Source organism: Canis lupus, chromosome 7 (assembly GCF_003254725.2).
Source record: "Canis lupus dingo isolate Sandy chromosome 7, ASM325472v2, whole genome shotgun sequence".
Lineage (NCBI taxonomy): Eukaryota > Metazoa > Chordata > Mammalia > Carnivora > Canidae > Canis > Canis lupus.
This window is the reverse complement of record NC_064249.1, coordinates 75,020,487-75,039,294: the sequence shown is the minus strand read 5'-3', so window position 1 is coordinate 75,039,294 and position 18,808 is coordinate 75,020,487. Positions and strand designations below refer to the sequence as shown.

General features: G+C 32.4%; 1 protein-coding gene across 8 annotated transcripts in view; it reads right to left on the bottom strand.

Moving 5' to 3' along the window:
- Nucleotides 1-18,808, bottom strand: part of ANKRD12 (ankyrin repeat domain 12) — a 124,515-nt gene that overhangs the window by 63,878 nt on the left and 41,829 nt on the right. For 5 of the 8 annotated variants that reach the window (XM_025429506.3, XM_035718739.2, XM_025429507.3 and 2 more), the window contains exons 3-6: nucleotides 17,191-17,338; nucleotides 9,127-9,195; nucleotides 5,785-5,931; nucleotides 1,776-1,976 (exon numbers count right to left, since the gene is read on the bottom strand). In XM_025429506.3, the coding sequence (XP_025285291.1) occupies nucleotides 1,776-1,976; nucleotides 5,785-5,931; nucleotides 9,127-9,195; nucleotides 17,191-17,338 (565 nt within the window). The remainder of the gene's footprint in view (nucleotides 1-1,775; nucleotides 1,977-5,784; nucleotides 5,932-9,126; nucleotides 9,196-17,190; nucleotides 17,339-18,808) is intronic. The other 3 variants (XM_025429508.3, XM_049112929.1, XM_049112930.1) reach the window with 1 other exon arrangement.

Below are 18,808 nucleotides of genomic sequence, written 5' to 3'. Positions count from 1 at the left end.
GGGATATAGTTTTATTATATAGGAATAGAGAAGGCCTTCTAAAAGAAAATCAAAGAACCCATAAACAAAAAGATTAACTGGTATTATGTAAAAAATTAAAATTTTAGTGTAATAAACAACATTGAAGTGAAAATTCAAACATAGCCACAGATAGTGAAAACCTTTATAATATTTGAGAGAATTAAAACCTACACTAAGCAAAGGGCTCTTACATATTAATAATACTCCCATAAGACAAATGGCCAAAAGACTCCATCTTGCAGGTCACAATATATACATAAATTTATAGTACGCACTAGAAGAAATATTCAGTGTCACTACTGATTAGGAAAATCCAAATTGGGCAGCCCCTGTGGCTCAGCGGTTTAGCGCCGCCTTCAGTCCAGGGTGTGGTCCTGGAGACTGGGGATCCAGTTCCGCGTCAGGGTCCCTGCATGGAGCCTGCTTCTCCCTCTGCCTGTCTCTGCTCTCGCACTCACTCACTCTCTCTCTCTGTGTGTCTTTCATGAATAAATAAATAAAATCTTAAAAAAAAAAAAAAAGGAAAATCCAAAGTAAGGACTTTTTTCATTTGTCAGATTGTTAATAATTAGACTGATAATATCCAGCTTTAGTAAAGATGTTAGGAAAACGGCTCCTGATAGTAGTGTATACTGATAAAAAAAATTTTTTTTGGGGGGGGCATTTGCCTGTATTAAAAAAATTTTTAAATATGCATCCCCTTAACAGCTTCTGTTCTGAAATTCTAAAACCCTTCTATAACTATACACTGAATTACTTTTGTAGGAGTGTTCAATAAAGTATTGTCCATTGAATCTATACTATGCAACAGTATGCAGCTATTGAAATGAATCAAATAGAACCACTTATATGTATTGACAGAAATATCTGTAAGACATTCAGTAAAAAAAGTCAGGTTACAAACCTAAAGACTGATAGTATAGATGGAATGATTTAATTTTTTTAAAAAAGCCTATATATGAATAAATGTTCACTTTATACATATGATAAAAATGCACAGAAAGGATAACCTCCAAATTGGTAACACTTCTGTGGCAAAAAAAAAAAAAAAAAAAAAAAAAGAGAAGAAAAAAAACCGTACTGTACAATGTGAAACTAAAGGGATCTCTATATTGTTCCCTACATGCTTTAACTGTTTGAATTCTTTACAGTAAGAATGTACTGGTATGGTATTTGAGTAATTAAAATAAAACACTAACATGCTCAAAGTTCTCATGTTCAACTGAATAATGTCCTTCAAAGACTTATGAAATAACACTTTGGAAAATTCATCTATAATAGAATCTAAATTGGATAAAGAATTTTATGGTAATAGGTAATTTTAGGATTTAGACTAGATTCTTCAAGTTTAATATTTAAAAATTTGAGAATCTGAGTAGTAGTTCTTTTTTTTTTTTTTTTTTTTTTGGTTTTATTTATTTATTCCTGAGAGACAGAGAGAGGCAGAGACATAGGCAGAGGGAGAAGCAGACTCTATGCAGGGAGCCCGATGTGGGACTCGATCCCGGGACTCCAGGCAGATGCTCAACTCCTGAGCCACCCAGGCATCCCAAAAATTTGAGTAGTTCTTGACATAGAATTGCAGCAGAGGATCAGGGTTTTATGTACATAGTCCCAAAGAATTTTATAATAAAATATACTTTTAGAACTTTTTTGTTTCAGCAAGAGGAATGTAGGAATGCAGATAACACAAGAATCTGTTTAGATGATAAATTTTGGTTCCTGAGCATTAATCTTATAATAACTAGTCTTACCTGCAAAATCTTTCACATTCACATTTGCCCCTAAACTTATTAATTCTTTGACTTGTTTCACGTCTCCTCGAATAGCTGCCATGTGTAAAGGAGTTTCACCACGTTCATTTCTTTTATTAACTTTATCTTTTTGTCGAGATGAGGAACTGGGAGTTTTCTTCTGGGCTGGTGTTGTTTGTGATGGATGATTTGGTGTGGAATCTGTAAGAAAAAAGGTAGTTAACAAAAATTTTAAGGCTAAATATTTTGTATGTTCATTGGTTTGTAATATGTAATTTCCTGGAATGGGGGAATATCTTCTCACCCTAACATTCCAAAACTTGGCTTAGATGATATATTAATATTTAACCAAATACATGGAAATTTTCCTTTAGGGTTTTCAAATATTGCATGAGCAAATTTAGAAAAAATGTTTTATTCTGTCAATTTATAAAACTGGCTTAAAGTGATGACGAAGTATCAAATATGTGCCCTAAAAGTGTTGCTCAATGAATAACCGGATAAACTGAAAAACAAAAACAAAACAAAAAACAAAACACAAAAACACCAAAAACCCAAAAAACCAATCCCAACGTATGTTATTTTAGTATTCCAACACCTAGATGAAATGACATTGAAGGCTAGAGTTCACACTTCTAACTCAAAGTTCTATGCTAAATTAAACATTGAGGTCATAGCTGATTTTAGCATAACAATGAAGCTTAAGATCAGCAAGAAATAAGGACAGTCTGGGAAAGACTTTAAAAAAAATGGGCTGATAAAAGAGAAAACAATTTGCTTTGTTTTGATTCTCATCTTTTGATTTTTGTTCCAGTCGCCATACCAAAAACAAGAAGATTAAACAAGATGATACCCAAAGTTCTCCCTCTTGTCCAATTTCAGAATTACTTGGAAAAAAACAAAACACAATAGGTTCCTTAATCAGTTAAGGATTTCAGACATGTACACTGTTAATAATTAATTCTGAGGATTTACAACTATTTAAAAGAAACTATTCTATGAGAAGAAAAGTCTATGGAAAATAAATTTCTTGCATCATAATTTTCTTGCAAACTGATATGATTAGAGAACTAAAGTACTATCATTCTTTCCTCAATTAGAAAAAAACTGCACATTAATTTTGGATTTTGCATCAGTTTCCTATCTGGACTTCTATATTGTGCACTCCATAAAAGCAAGGATAGTTGTCTACCTTATTAATTACCATATCTCAATGTTTAGAAGACTTCTTGGCACATGGTTCTTGGGATATGGTGAAACTCATGCAGTATTTGTTGAATGAATACACGAATTTTACTATAATCTTTTTAAAAAATATTTTATGTTTTTGAGGGAAAGGGCATGAGCAGGGGGAGGTGCCAGGGAGTGGGAGAAGCAGGCTCTCTGCTGCGCACGGAGCCTGCCTTGAGGCTGGATCCCAGGACCCCTGAGATCATGACCTAACCAGAGCTGAAGTCAGATTCTTAATGGACTAAGCAACCCAGGTCCCCCATGAATTTTACTATGATCTTTATAGTCGAATTATTTACTAAGAAACTTAGCTATTCAACTTCTTAAAAATGACAGAATATATTTTTTATTCATGCAACTTGCAAGGAATTAATTCATACAAAATTTTGTTCATTATTTCAAAATAATATTCACATACATAAAAGTCATACGATCCATAATGGCAATCAGGATAAACATAACATAAACATGTAAAATTAATTATGTAATGGATAAAATAATGAATCCTAAACATAAACATGTAAAATTAATTATGTAATGGATAAAATAGTGAATCCTAAACTGCATGTATGTTTATATTTTGGCAAACAGCTTTGTATTTCAAGAGCTTTCTACTCTAGTTCTACATATAATAAAGCTGACTACCGATCATTAAGTGAAAAGAATCAACTGCATTATCATGTGATCTTATTTATATTTTAAAACACAAACAACACAGGGAGCCTGGTTGGGTCAATTGGTTGAGCATGTGACTCTGGATCTCAGGGTTCTGAGATCAAGCCCAATGTTGGGAGTAGAGTTTACTTAAAAACAAAAACAATCCACAAACCAAAACCAAACTACAACAAAAGATACGTATTTGCATGTTTATGCCTAGAATATTTCTAGATAAAATACTGGAGATGAGGCAAGATTAACCTTCTGCCTTTTAATTTATTCTAAGAATAGAGGTTTCTGGTATTTGAAAAGTGAGTCTTTAAAAGTAAGTCTTCTCAGGGCACCTAGGTGGCTCATTTGGTTAAGTGTCTGACTCTTGATTTTGGCTCAGGTCATGATCTAAGGGTCATGAGATCAAGCCTCTCGCTGCACATGGAGCTTGCTTAAGATTTGCGCGCATCTCTCTCTCTGCCCCACTCCCCCTGACTCCCTGCTTGTGCATGCTCTCTCTCTTTTTAAAGATTTTATTTACTTATTCATGAGAGACACACATAGAGAGAGAGAGAGAGAGGCAGAGAGAGAAGCAGGCTCCATGCAGGGAGCCCGACGTGGGACTCGATCTCGGGTCTCCAGGATTACTCCCTGGGCTGAAGGCAGCGCTAATCTGCTGAGCCACCCGGGGATCCCCACGTTGAAAGTTTTAACAGTGCACAGTATCTTTAATTTGGCTATAGTCTTTCAGAAACTGGCTGGAAAGGTAGGAAAATAACCCCAAACAACATGCTCTACTTAAAAAAGCAGGAGGCCTTAAAACACATTTATTAGTGAAAGATACCAGACATACCATGATTTGATGGAATCTATAATACACAGAAACTCTAAGAATTTTACCATGTCATCATAGTTTTTTTTTAAAAAAGAGCCAATATGAGAAAATTTTCCTAGAGAAATTGTCCTTATTAGTGCATTTCAACAGGGTGTGTTATATTACCCAAAATCTTATACGGAGATGCTTTGAATTCAGAGCCAGACACAATTGATTTACTTTATCACAGTTAATGAGGACTGTCTGTACAACTTAAAATTTTTTTGTGTTGTTAGTTGCCAAAATGCATTCAATGCTCAACAGTAATTACCTTCTCAGCCCAGGTATCTGGATTTTATCTACCTTTTTATAGCTCCTTTTAATTAATTAACAGGTTGGGTGGTTTGTTCCTTGTTGTTTTGGTTCTACTAGAAACCCATCTAATTTTTTTTTTTGGAGGGCACAGAATAGGAATAACCCCTCACCCACATACATGTAGTACACCACCTTAATTGGAAGTGTGAAATGAAATATGAAATAAATTGACGTAGTACGCTGCAAACATTTTTACTTTTAAAGTAATTTAGATCTCGCACCAAAAAAAACCATGGATAACATTATTGCTTCTAAAAGAGAGGAAAAAATAAAACAAGATGAAATCAGAGAGGAAGACAAGTCATAAGAGATCCTTAATCATAGGACACAAACAGGATCGCTGGAGGGAAAGTGGGTAGGAGATAGGATAACTGGGTAATGGACGTTAAGAAGGGCACATGATATAACGAGCACTGGGTGTTATATTAGACTGATGAATCACTGAATTCTACTTATGAAGCTAATAATACATTATATGTTAATTAACTTAATTTAAATAAAATTAAAAAAATAAAAGTACTAATGTGGTAAGATTACCAGTTTATCATATCAGCAGGGTGCTAGCAAACTGAAAAGTAAATTATAAACGTCGAAGCAGCTTTACAGAAACTGGGGTAAAAGATTCTTTAGTAAAGTGAAAGCACACACTGTGTGGATTTCTCAAGTTGAGTAACCATTTCTAAATTACCCGTTTTAGTTGACAAATATTTACTGAATGATCACTAAGTACAAAGATCCCTGCTCTTACAGGCCCTCATCTGGTGACAGACAATAGAAAATTATCAAATGTAAAATTACAAACTTATTTTAAAAAGTTGTTACTAAATTCAAGAAAAAAATTAAAATTTTAAGTAGTTGAAAGTTTAAAGTAGTTAATGTTAAGATAAAGGTAGAGAGTCTGAAGAAAACTAAGAATACACATTATTTCAATAACGGTGTCACCTGGACTGTTGTCTCTTGCTGTCATCTGCATAAGAAGTGCCATCTGCTTCCGCTCAGAGAGTGGATAACCAAAAAGAATGCTAACTGGTGTGGACTTCTTATTTCCAGCTTCCTTTTTTGTTTTCTTCTTTTCTGGACCTTCTTTCTCTGGAATTATTAATAAATATGTAAGAATCTGAAACAAAGGTAAGCACTGAAAAGCAAAACATAAGAAAACTCTAAAAAAAATAGATACTAATCATGTATATGAGAAATACGTATAATATACAGACTAGCAATAATGTTGACAAAAGAACACTACACTTATATAAGCAATTTTCTTCCTGAATGCTTTGAAAAAAAATATATTCTTAACTCTACTGTTTTCTGAGAATTAAGAACATTTAGAAGTTTGTTCCTAGTAAAATTTGTATTTTAATGATTTGTTCTTTTAAATTTTAACTTCAATACTTCAAACATTCCTTAGTATTGATTGTATCTTTGAAACTTCTCTTTCATTTATTATAATTTTATTCTTCTTAATTATTGCTAAGCCCTTGTAGCAATGTTCCTTCAAATTACTTCCCCAACTTCACTGATGATTTGTACAATCTTCTAACAAGATTAAGTATTTAAGACAAATCTCATCACACAAAGTAATTATTGTAAAAAAGCATCAGATCACTTTATTCCCGACACAGGATAACTGAATATGGTATTAATGGTATTAATCAAAGCTAAAAATGAGCAAATTAAAAATTCTCTGTGTGTGTAGGTTCATGGGAGCATTTGACAATCAGCAAAGATTAAAAATATCTAAGGATTTTTTTCAAAGAGATTTGATCCATTAAAAAAAAGCCTTTCTTCTAATTTGTTCTTTCTTCTAATAATGTTCTGTATACTTTGGTTCTCTCATAGTTAATGAGGAACTGTGATTGTTGTTTTAATGATTTTCCATCTAAATAACAAGTCTTTAAATACAATGAATGTACTTCTTACCTAAAATGAAAATATTTAAGGTGTAAAAATTTTATGAAAAGTAGAAATTAAAAAAAAAAAGGAGTAAAATCTAGTAATTTGAGGAAATAAAATATACATAGAATCCAACCTTAAAATACTTTCTAAAGCTGGGGGGAAAATTTCCTATTTGCAAAATAATGATTTTTCTGCTTCTAATGGCATTTTCACACAATGTTTTAAGAAGAATATGCTCTAAAGTGATACATACTTAGTTTACAGGAAAAAGTGAGATACTTAAAATTCATTTTAGAATTCTAGCTACCAAATGATCAAAGACATAATGATTACATTTTGGAAAACAATGTAATTGTACATATTCCAAATATTCAAGCAAAAATTTAAATCAGATACTAGCATCCAATCTGAACTTTTTCTTTAATTGAGTTACCTTGGCCTTTTGTCTGAATTCATACTTTACATGAGATAGGAAAAGAAGGTAAGAAAACAGATGCTGGTATAAGATAGCTAGGTTAGAAATAACATATACCATTCTTTGAAATTGTGTTATTAATCTGTCCCAAAGTGCGCTTTTTCAAATTTAAAGCATTCAATGAAACTTTGACCATTTGGGATCTATCCTGTGGAGAACTTGTTTCCTGACCTTTCATAAGTAAAAAATGATATTAATTTGAGAAAGTTTGGTACTTCTCAAGTATAACTGAAATATGTATTTATTTGTCCAAATAACGGGTCAGAATTTTAAAATTTAAATGTAGGAATATTGACACATGTGCTCATTTAACACAATCTCCTATAGACTTGAAATTCCACTGAGCCACTCGAAGACTTAAGACTACTTAAGTCTTAAGACTTAGAAAGACTTAAGATTTCTTTAGTCTTAAGACTAAAGAAAAACAGATTTTCAAAAATCCAACATCCTATCTTTCAAGATTCAGAGGAATTTAAGAAATAGAGATGTCTCAGTCTTATAATTGTGAAAACTAACATTTTCTTTTTAGGACTTGTCAGAATAAACAAAAAGATCAACACTGTCACATCTCAACTAGGTGTAGAGTATATTAAGGAGAAGAGACACAATTACTTTCTTGGGAAACTGGTTCATAAACCAATCGATGTCTTAAAAAACTAAAGAATATGACTTCCCACAAAGCAGCTACTGTGAAAGGAGTGGAGCAATGGAGCTGTAACTCAATTGGAACGTGTATATTTCAATTCTGAGAAAAAATGCTGCCATTGCTCTCTGGTTTTAAAGCATCCACATATCTAAAAGGTGCTTGTTATATTTTGACTTCCAGCAACGATACTCAGATCACGGATGGTTTCATCCCATAAAGCTCTTTCAGGTACACCTGGGCCATAGGTAGTCCTGTTTAGAAAAGTATACCTAGACACAGTAAGTGTAGACCTTTAAAATTTAATGCTGACTGTAAACATGTCCTTCACCCTGAAATTTTGATAAACAAATACTACAGATTTATCAGCTCAATTAATAGTTTTTAGGATAATTTTAATTATTTGGTTCTATACTATCCTCACCCAGCTCCACAAATTTATAAAACAATATAAAATATACCCACAACAGAAGGTTTCTTTCAGTTTTTATAGATAAATGTCATATGCTGAAAACTGGATACCCAGGGACTAAATAATATTTTACATTACAAAAAAGTTAGAGATACAATGTAAGCCCGTTAAAAAAAAAAAAAAAAGGACAATCAAAACACCTTGACTAGTTTTTCATATACTAGAGAGTATTTATATATTCTCCCATATTCTTCCATCTGGAGCAATTATGAAGAATACATGGTGCCATCGCCAAATACAGTGGTTCCAATGGTAATGGCATTTCTCCAGGAAAGCTGCTGTTTTAATCTACTGTTAAGTGTAACATGGGCAACAAAGTCAATAGACTAAAGACAGTTCGATCCAAAATTTAATTTTTTTTTTAAAAACACTGCATGATTAAAGAGTAAGATGACATTGTCCATGAAGACCAGTACACTTGAGATTTCTTGGGAAGAATACAGAGCAAAAGAAATCAAGGACCTTGGATATCTCCCCATAGGGACTGCTGCACTACCAAGGGGCTGACTTTTATATTGTTTTCTATGTGAATAGTGGCCCCATGTTGTGCTATATATACAAATACTAAGTGGCGGTACACAGTAGTCCTGCTTGTAATGTTCATACGTAGCATGTGTTGGATATGATGCACTAGATACCACAAACAAAAACTGGAAAATTCAGTGTTACTTATGTAAGTTGACTTATTTAACCAAAGATATCTATACATGGGTTTGAAAGGAAGTTATTTATAGTACAATTACTTGTAAAAGTGACAGAAACCACTGGCTAAACAGGTGCCCCTGATAATCTAATTACCTGAGTATGTTCTGTAAGAAGATATAAGTCTCTCCCCCCAATTTTCACTTGTATGTCCTGGATCTGAATCTACAGAATGAGAAGAGACAGGAGAAAAAGAAAAAAAGCACACGAAGGGAAATGCAGAATTCAACAAACCAACATTTTTCAAAAGACACTAGTATATGATCTATCATTGTTTTTCCAAAAAAAATATTTTTAAGGTAAAGCCAAAAGCATATTTAAAACACAGGTTTGGCTGAAGATTTCAGCCTGGCTAAGATTTCAGTTTCTTCAACTGAAATATTAAAGTTGACAAAGTCAATCATGCACTTTGGAATAATAGATATTACTGATACTGCTTATTAAAAGATATCTCCCTTGAGGCTATATATTTTTTTCAATCTCTGAATATGATAAAAGAAGTAATCCTATATCACTGCTTTTCTGGTTAGAATTTGTCTTTAGAAAACCTGAATAACCCTTTTTGTTCTATGAATGCCAAACTACTCAGAAGACGTTTTGGACAGCAGTATCATTCTAGACCACAAGCTTTCTATAAATTACATACATTTTGAGTGGTATGAATTACTATACTGACCACTACTTAAGACTTCTTAGAAAGAAAGCAGCCTAAAATCAAAACAAGGTTTATCAGCTAAGAATATGGAATGCTGCCTAACAATTTTTGACAGATAATAATATTTTTCCAGTTGACTTTTGGCAATATGGCCAGAGCAGATAATTTTTACTTATAAACAATATGCCATTTTAACTCACAATATTATTTTGATTTTCATATACTCAACTTATTGACATACACTTTTCTTTCTGGGATCATTATTATAGATATTATTCATGAATTCAGTTAGGTATAAAGAAACAAGTGTTGAAAAAAAGAAACCAATTTAGAAAACAAATAAAACATAGTATTTGAAACTTTTAAAGATAAAATTAAAAAAAAAAAGTTTAGTGATAGTGATGAGAAGGCTCACTCAAATGAAAGGAAAATAAGTGATAAAATAACATTTAGGCCAATTCTAAACCAAACTGGTAAATGGATTCAATGAAAAGCCTTTTAAGGAACACTTATATTTCAAAACTGAACACATTAGCAACTAGAAAAATTCCACGATGAGTAGTTGGTATTTCATTTAAAAAACAAGAAGAAATGGCCCTCATACACTGCAAAGAAAAGAAAATGCAGCAACCAATAAATTGTGCCAACAAATCTAATTAAATGGATTACTGAAAGTAGATCATATTATTGTGACAGATTAAAGCACAATGGATAAATTGAACTTTCAATTATATTAATATAAGGAAGTAGTATAACAATTTATTCAAATCTTCCCTTGGCGGGATATTAATCCACCCTGACTTCACACACCCTTTGGCTTTAACTCAAATAAGTATGTTTATATTTGGTGCATTTGAATGTGTATTCTACAAAGATTTAATTCAGGAGTTGACTTAAAAGCTTCCATATCTTGTCCTTTGACTCACCCACTTAACCCTCTGTGCTATATTGAGACCAGACTATATTGAGTCCAGTGCTCCCTATGAGTTTTTTGTAAAATACTCAGTTCTAAGCAGAGCAATTCTCTCCCTAATACATTTTTTTGTAGCAAAGACAAATAATACTTGTATTTTTAAAGCCATCTCTTTAATATTCTGTTTTGGGTTGCAAGAGAGTAAAAAAGCAAAGAATGATTAAAAAGGTTTGCACTGTAAAATTAAAGATTTTTAATTAAAGTAGAAGTTTTAAAGATAGGGGATGGACAAGAGAAAATCTGTAATAAATAATGTCCATGAAAATCATCAAAAGGTGATTATTAAGCAAAGCACTGATTTTATCTGCTACTTTAACGTAGTTACCAGAAAAATTATATTTGTTTTTTTTTTTTTAAAAGTTCGTCTCTCCAAATTTGAGTCTATTAAAAGGCATCAGGAAAATAGAACTTCTAAGGCTGGATGGCAGAAAAGATTTAGTTTAAAACACGTGAACGTGCTCTAAAACTGCCACCATGGACTTTGGGAACAGATCATATTGTGCCTCTTTGGATTTTCTCATGCCACGTTATCTACATATGCCAAAAGAAATAAAAATTAGTAAGTAAATAAATAATGCCTAAGAAGAGAAAACAAGTATTTTTAAAAAGTGAAGGATATTGTATCTTTCTACTTATTTAAACATACAAATTAAAATGATGAAGTACACTGGTTTATCTCCACAGAACTCTAGCTCTATCAAACCTAAAGGAAAACATGTGCCCCAATGTTATTTGAGGTTAAAGAACATTCATATACTTTTGGTGGCTTTGTAACAAGACATAGCTATTTTGGAGAAACATCACAGAAATATTTAACTCTTAATCCTGTACCCCTAACTCCTGAGAATGAATAAGAAAGAATTCAGGGTATAATAAAACACAATCTGCAAAGATGCTGGTGATGGTATTACTCCTAATAAAGTAACTGCAAATTTAGTTGGAAGGCCAACAAAAGGCTGTCGCATGTATCCTCAAGATAGTTGTATTTAGTATTTTCATGTTGAGGGATTATGGCTTTCCCCTGAATGCCTTTAGACTAGAAAAGAAAAGAAGTAGGATTTTTTTGACTGACAATGCAGGAATAAAATTCATGCAGGCAGAAACATTAATAACTGTTACAGATAAAAGTAGTTTTCAGTAATTACTGTACTTAAAACTATACAGAGCGTCAGTTTTTTAAGATGCCTATCCAATATTCATTCTCTCCTGCTTAGCAGAAATATGCCAATTTTGATAGAGTGACAAATATGTCCAGCTAAAAGTAGTTAACTTTCCAGACTCCCCTGGTTAGGACGGCCTAACTAATGAGATGTAGGCAGAAGTTCCTGGGGAGGCTGTTTCATCAATGAAAAGGCAAATGGAAGAAAGATACTTTTATTGTTGGCCTTCCTTTCCTACTTTTTGCCCACGGGGAGGCAGAAGATATCATGTAACTATAAAGCAAAATGCTTAAGGACAAAGCCCATGTACATTACACATTAAGGGCAAGAGTGCAGAACGATGACAACATCCCAGCACCTGATGGTACCACCTCTCCACTGCCTACACCTGGGTCTTATTATATTAGACTACAAAAATCCCAATCTATTTAAGTCAGTGTTAGTTTTCTGTTTTAACTAACACATCACAAATGGATTTTACATGCTATGTCACTTAAAGATCTTAATTCTCTGAAGCTGGCATTACATGCACTTTTACAAATGAGAAAATCCGAGTTTATATTATATAAAGGGCTCAAATTTTTTTTTTTTTTAAGGGCTCAAATTTTTTGGCCAGGGCTAATAGGGAGCTGAGCAGGGACTCAACATTGGTCTGTCAGACCCCAAGGCCTCTGTTAATAAACACTATTCCGTGATTTACTTCTACGGTAACTATAATTAACTTACTCTGCCAGGATTCTAGACAAGGAGAGATTGAAAGTAAAAGCTAAAATAAAAGAAAAAAAAAAGAAAAAAAGTAAAAGCTAAAAGTAAGTGATAAAGCAAGCTATAAGTATATAAGTATAAGGAGTAATTTGTCTCAAGATAAATAGTTGCTTCCACACGGTTAATGAGTCACTCTCTATACTGGCCCCTTAACATTTCATGGGACAAAATTTATGGGAATTTTCTGACAGGACAACACGGGATAGAAACTGAAATGATAGAAGCAGATATATCGAAGATTTGCTGAAATAAACATTATGATACAGCTATATTGGCACGACCTCAAGTTATGCTGTAATTTCCCCCAAATTTTGTCTAGTCAAGCAATTACTTTTTCACAGTGTCATTAAAAAAAAAAAAAGATTTATTTATTTATTTGGGAGGGGGCAGAGGAAGAGGGAAAGAATCACAAGCAGACTCCACAACGAGTGCAGAACCTGATGTGGGGCTGAATCTCATGTCCCTGAGATCATGCCCTCAGTCAAAATCAAGAGTTGGAGGCTTAAAAAAAAAAAAAAAAAAAAGTTGGAGGCTAATCAAATGAGCTACCCAAGTACCAATATAGTGTTATCTTTTTAAAAATTAATAAATAATTAAGAATTAGGAAGTTGCCATTTGATGGCAACTTATTGCCATTATTGCTAATTTTGGTGACTGCTAAGGTTTCCTTGAATAGTATGGATATCTTTTTTTTTTTTTAAATAATGTGTTTTACAGAAATAATTGTGTTCATTATTTTCAAAATTCAACCCATACAAAAAACAGAGAAAGTAAAAAATCATCCCAAATCCTGGAAACAAACTGTTAACATCTAGTAAGCATCATTCCAAGCATTCCTCTAAATATATATAAGGAGAAAGGAATTGGTGTGTGGGGGAGTTAATTTACATACAAATAGAAAAATATTATGTGTACTATTTAAAAATAAAAACTGCAAGATTTTTTAAAAAAGATTTTATTTATTTATTCATGAGACAGACAGAGATAGAGAGGCAGAGACATAGGCAGAGGGAGAAGTAGGCTCCATTCATAGAGCCCAATGTGGGACTCAATCCCAGGACTCCAGGATCATGCCCTGAGCCAAAGGCAGACATGCAACCACTGAGCCACTAAGGCGTCCCAGCAAGATTTTATTTTAATCCAACATAAAAAGAAGAATAACTAGGGCACCTGGTTGGCTACTCTTGATCTCAGGGTCATGAGTTCAAGCCCCACATTGGGCACAGAGTTTACTTTAAAAAAATAATAAAGAAACTGCTTCCTCTCTAAAAGAGATATCATATACTAAAATATAAACACATATATAGGTAAACATATATATGAAATAATTTTAAATAAAGATTAAAAATTTTAAATAATTTTTAAAAACTATATATATTTCAGTTGTAGACAACATCAGTTATTTCCTTGCTCTGAAAGATAAGGTGAGTAGCACTGTTAACATTTTCTCCTTATTCCCAACTCCCCACTCTTTTATTTAACCTAAGTCACGATTTACAATATTTACATTTTTGTTCTGGGCCCGTATATACCCATTAGGTTTAGGCTTAGTTCTACAATGAAACAGTCTTTTATATTTAAACAATCTTATCTTTCCATGCATGTGTTAATATATGTCTTGTGAACACGTACATATAAATACAAATATAGGGATCCCTGGGTGGCGCAGCGGTTTGGCGCCTGCCTTTGGCCCAGGGCGCGATCCTGGAGACCCAGGATCGAATCCCACATCGGGCTCCCGGTGCATGGAGCCTGCTTCTCCCTCTGCCTGTGTCTCTGCCTCTCTCTCTCTCTGTGACTATCATAAATAAATAAATAAATAAAAATTAAAAAAAAAAAACAAATATATAGAATCTGACTTTTAAAGCAATCAAACAGCATTTATTACTTCATAACCTATTTTTAAATTTTGTATGCAATGAACATCTTTTCATTTCATGTATTCTTCTACAATGTTATTTTTAAGAGTAAAAATCATATTTCTCCACTGAATTTACCGTAATTGAACAAATTCTCTATTACTTGACACTATTCTCCTGGGTTTATTTTTGCTATTATAAATGTGAAGACAAACACACAAAGATAATTTTCATTGTCATCAATTACTTATATAGACTAAATAAGTCAAATGTTAACAAACTTTTGGGTTTTGGATAAATCCTTTCATATTTACTCCCAACAAAATATTCCTATTATTCAGACCAACTAAAGCAAGTTCCTATTTCTGGCCAGTGACTAGCTGGTATGATTTAGGCCAACAATTCTGTCAATTGTTATATATTGTATTTCTTTGGTTACTATTGCTATTTTTTTTAAAATTTATTATTTGCCAACTGCAATTCTGTTGTTCTAAACTATGTGCTTGTATCTTTTCTCCATTTTCTCATTTTTTTCTCTTCACATTTCAGAGACCTTTAAATACTAAAATATAAGGAGACAAGGATTATCATGTATGTTGTAAATATTTCTCCCTTTATATCTTTATAATTTCAGCTAATCATTTAAAATATAGTATACAGGGACGCCTCGGTGGCTCAGCAGTTGAGCATCTGCCTTTGACTCAGGGTGTGATCCCAGGGTCTGGGATTGAGCCCCACACTGGGCTCCTTGCAGGGAGCCTGCTTCTCCCTCTGCCTACATCTCTGCCTCTCTCTGTCTCTCATGAATAAATAAATAAAATCTTTAAAAAATCAATAAAATAAAAATATAGTACACAATATGTTAAAAGATCAATGTCAAATATGGGGCTTGGTATTGTAATTATTTTCATATAGAAAATACCTCTTAATGGTACTCTTCTACATTTTTTAAAAATTATAAATATAAGACAGATGGATTATAAATAAGACATTTTGCTTGGGTCTGGGGCAATTCTTATTAGTACCCTGGTGTGTGTGTGTGTGTGTGTGTGTGTGTGTGTGTGTGTAGGTGTGTGTGTGCATGCATACACAAGCAAAACTAAAGCCTACATCTACCATTTACTAAAATTTATAAATTTAGCCTACCAAAAATGTTCAAATCCATTAAAATCCTGTTTAGTGTTAGCATGTAACCTTTCCAAAAGCAATGTAAGAGTTTGTTATAAAACAATCTTAATGAGAGAGAGCCACAACATCCTGCTACATTCATGTAGTGGAAAAATTGTAGCAGGAAAAAGTATACAAACTAATAAAATATGAATTCGATTATGCTTATTCAGTGCTTAAACTTTGTGCCTTTCTAAGTAACATTTTCTCCTTTTACTCTAAGTAAAAGACAAATAATCTTGGTTTTGCTCAGCTGATCTGATAATAAGGTTCTCATGGGAAATTTATTATTTTGAAACCTTATTTATTTCTAAAAATATGTTAATGTTCTTTGGATTCATCTAAATCTCTCCTTCAATTACTAGTAGAAATATCACTGTCATTGGAAAACAAAACCAGTTTAATGCAAGTACTTTAAAAATGACAGACAAGAGGACTTCCAGGGAGAAAATATGAGAAAAGTTAAATCTTATCTACCTAAAGCCATATTAAGCACCTTCTCAGCTAAGTGATCAATAGTTTGAGAATGCAGCATAAGGATAAGGAGTCATTCTTCAGAAAGACAGACCGAATCTCTAGAAGACGTCAGTGTAACTTGAAATGAACATAGCACAAAATATCTTAATCACTGCAAAAAAGACTAATTTCAAGGCTTAAAAATGTCATGTTTAAGAACAATTTCTAATTCAAGCTAAAACAGACAGCAAAATGTACAAAAAGAGACATACACAAAAGTGTATGATAAAATGTAAGTACTTTCTAAAGCTATGTTAGCACAAGGTGTTTCAAAAATCTTGAGAGTATTTTCAGATTCTAGAGTCAAGATCATTTCCATACTGATGATTAAGATGGCTAGGAAGGTATAAATAGAATATGATCTCTGTACATAAATTCAGATTGGAACACTTTCCGTGAGTGAAGCTGAAACATTCTTAAAAACAGCTCATTATTAATATTTCATGCAAGAGATAAAACAATTGTGATAAACACCAACAATGAAGTTTATATCAGTTTCAAGAAAAGATTAGTTCAGGTAATAAGGTTCTAATCTATTGTGAACAACTGGAATTGACGTTAAGAATCATTCCTGACATATAAGAGTTTTGAGGAAAAAAAGTACCATGAATTGGACTTAGGTGGTAAACCTCCATAACTTTTTTTTCAGAGTCAGGGAAAGCATATTTTGGATTCATTTCTGAGTCTAAAATGCTTAAGCTGTTTTTTCTGGTGGGTTCAACCATGTGTCCACAAAAAGACAACAATTTTTTCTCAACTCCAAAATATCCTAAGCTCCTTATTACAGTAAATTTTCATCACTGAAATGCTCTGCAGGAAATTAAGTTCTGAAATGCTAAGAGATTTGTAATTAAACACGAAGACTAAGGAAAGAAGCAAATAATTGTTATCCGATTGGAGATCATATTTGGGTGAGAGATGTATGAATTTCTGCCCCAAAATGATAAATCTGAAATACTGAAATATAAATATTTCTCTATAAAATGAGGTGCAAGAGGAATGAATGAGGAAAATCACAGTAAAAGAATGATTACGATTTTACCAGAGCACAACAAATTATTCTACCTGTATCTGAATCTCGTTCTTCATTTCTTGATGGGCTAATGGTAAAAGGAAGTTTACGTTTCATGGAGGATTTCTCTTTCATCTCCTTGCCCACATCACTTCGGTCAATTTTTGGAGTTTTACTATATGATGCAATCTTGTCTTTACTCTATTAAAAATCAAATATGAATAAAGTTGTAACAATAGTGGCTAAGCAATACAGTACTTTAAAAAACTTATGAAGAAAATTTTCAAATATATACAAAAGTAGGTATTATAAACTACAGTCTTCAATGTATTCAAGATCCAGTTTCAACAATTATAACTTTTTCCAACTTGTCTCGTATTTCCCTACTTTTATGGAATGACAGAATTTTAAAATAACAATAAAACAAAATATCTTGAATATAATAAAACTATATTCCAAGTATAATATAGATGTTATCATCAACAAATACATAAATCTGAAAGCGATTTTATGTATAATTAAACCTACTATGTTTTGTTAATATCCTGTGCCCACTCATTCAGGTGAGTATCCTACCTTGATGGTCTACAACCATTATCAAGTTCACATTTGTAATTCAAATATCCGAACTGGTACTGCACATATAAACTAGGCTATAAGGAGAAACATGCTAGAAACTAAAACATGTTGTGAAAAACATGCTAGAAACTAAAAATTAAGCCACATCACCTTAGCAGGAAAGCCTAAAAGAAAAGTGATATGATGGTAAATGACGGATATAAGAAAATTAAGGAAGAAGGGGAAGAGGCGGCATAAAAAACTAAATAGTGCATTTTTTAAAAGAATTTATCAATAAAATCAAAAGGTGATTTTAAACGAGTAATAGAATAAGACTTTTAGTAAGTCAAATCATGAAAATGAGAAAGAGAAATAATAAAGATCAGAATTGAGACTTAATACAATTCCAGAGGGATTAATAAAATTACTAAAAAAAATTTTTATACCACCAAAACTTTAAGAGGACTAGAAAAATAGATTATTTTCTTGGAAAATAAATATTACTAAAATTTGGCTCATGAAAGAAACAGGAAACCTGAATAGACCAATCATCACAGAAGGCCATAAATCCATAGTTAAAGAATTTAAGTTTAAAAAAGTTACCTAGCCCAGATTTTGCAAGCTATTAAAAAAACTCAAGGAACAGATATTTCACACATCATGTAAACAATACTACAGCACGAAGGTATGAGAAGCAACCAATTTATCTTACAAGTCTAAAACAAAACTGACACCAAAAAAAAAAAAAATACAAGACAGAAATTATAAACTAAATTACTTATGAAATAAACACAAAAAAACTATCTTAAACTGTCAAATAAAATCTAGAGTCTTAGAATTTAGGAAGACCTAAGTTACTGATTATCTATCATAATCAACCAGGGTTCATCCAAAGAATACAAGAATTATCTCTTCAGACAATTCACTTAATCAAAAGATTGAAGAAAAATTGTATGATGATCTTAAAAGATGACAAAAGTAATATTTCAACAGAGTCTACATTCATTTTTGATAAATCTATTATTAGCAAACCAGGAAGAGAACATGACTTCCTTGCATCTTAACTGGTAAAGATTACTGAAGAACAACAGCCTCATACTGTTTATTTCGCAG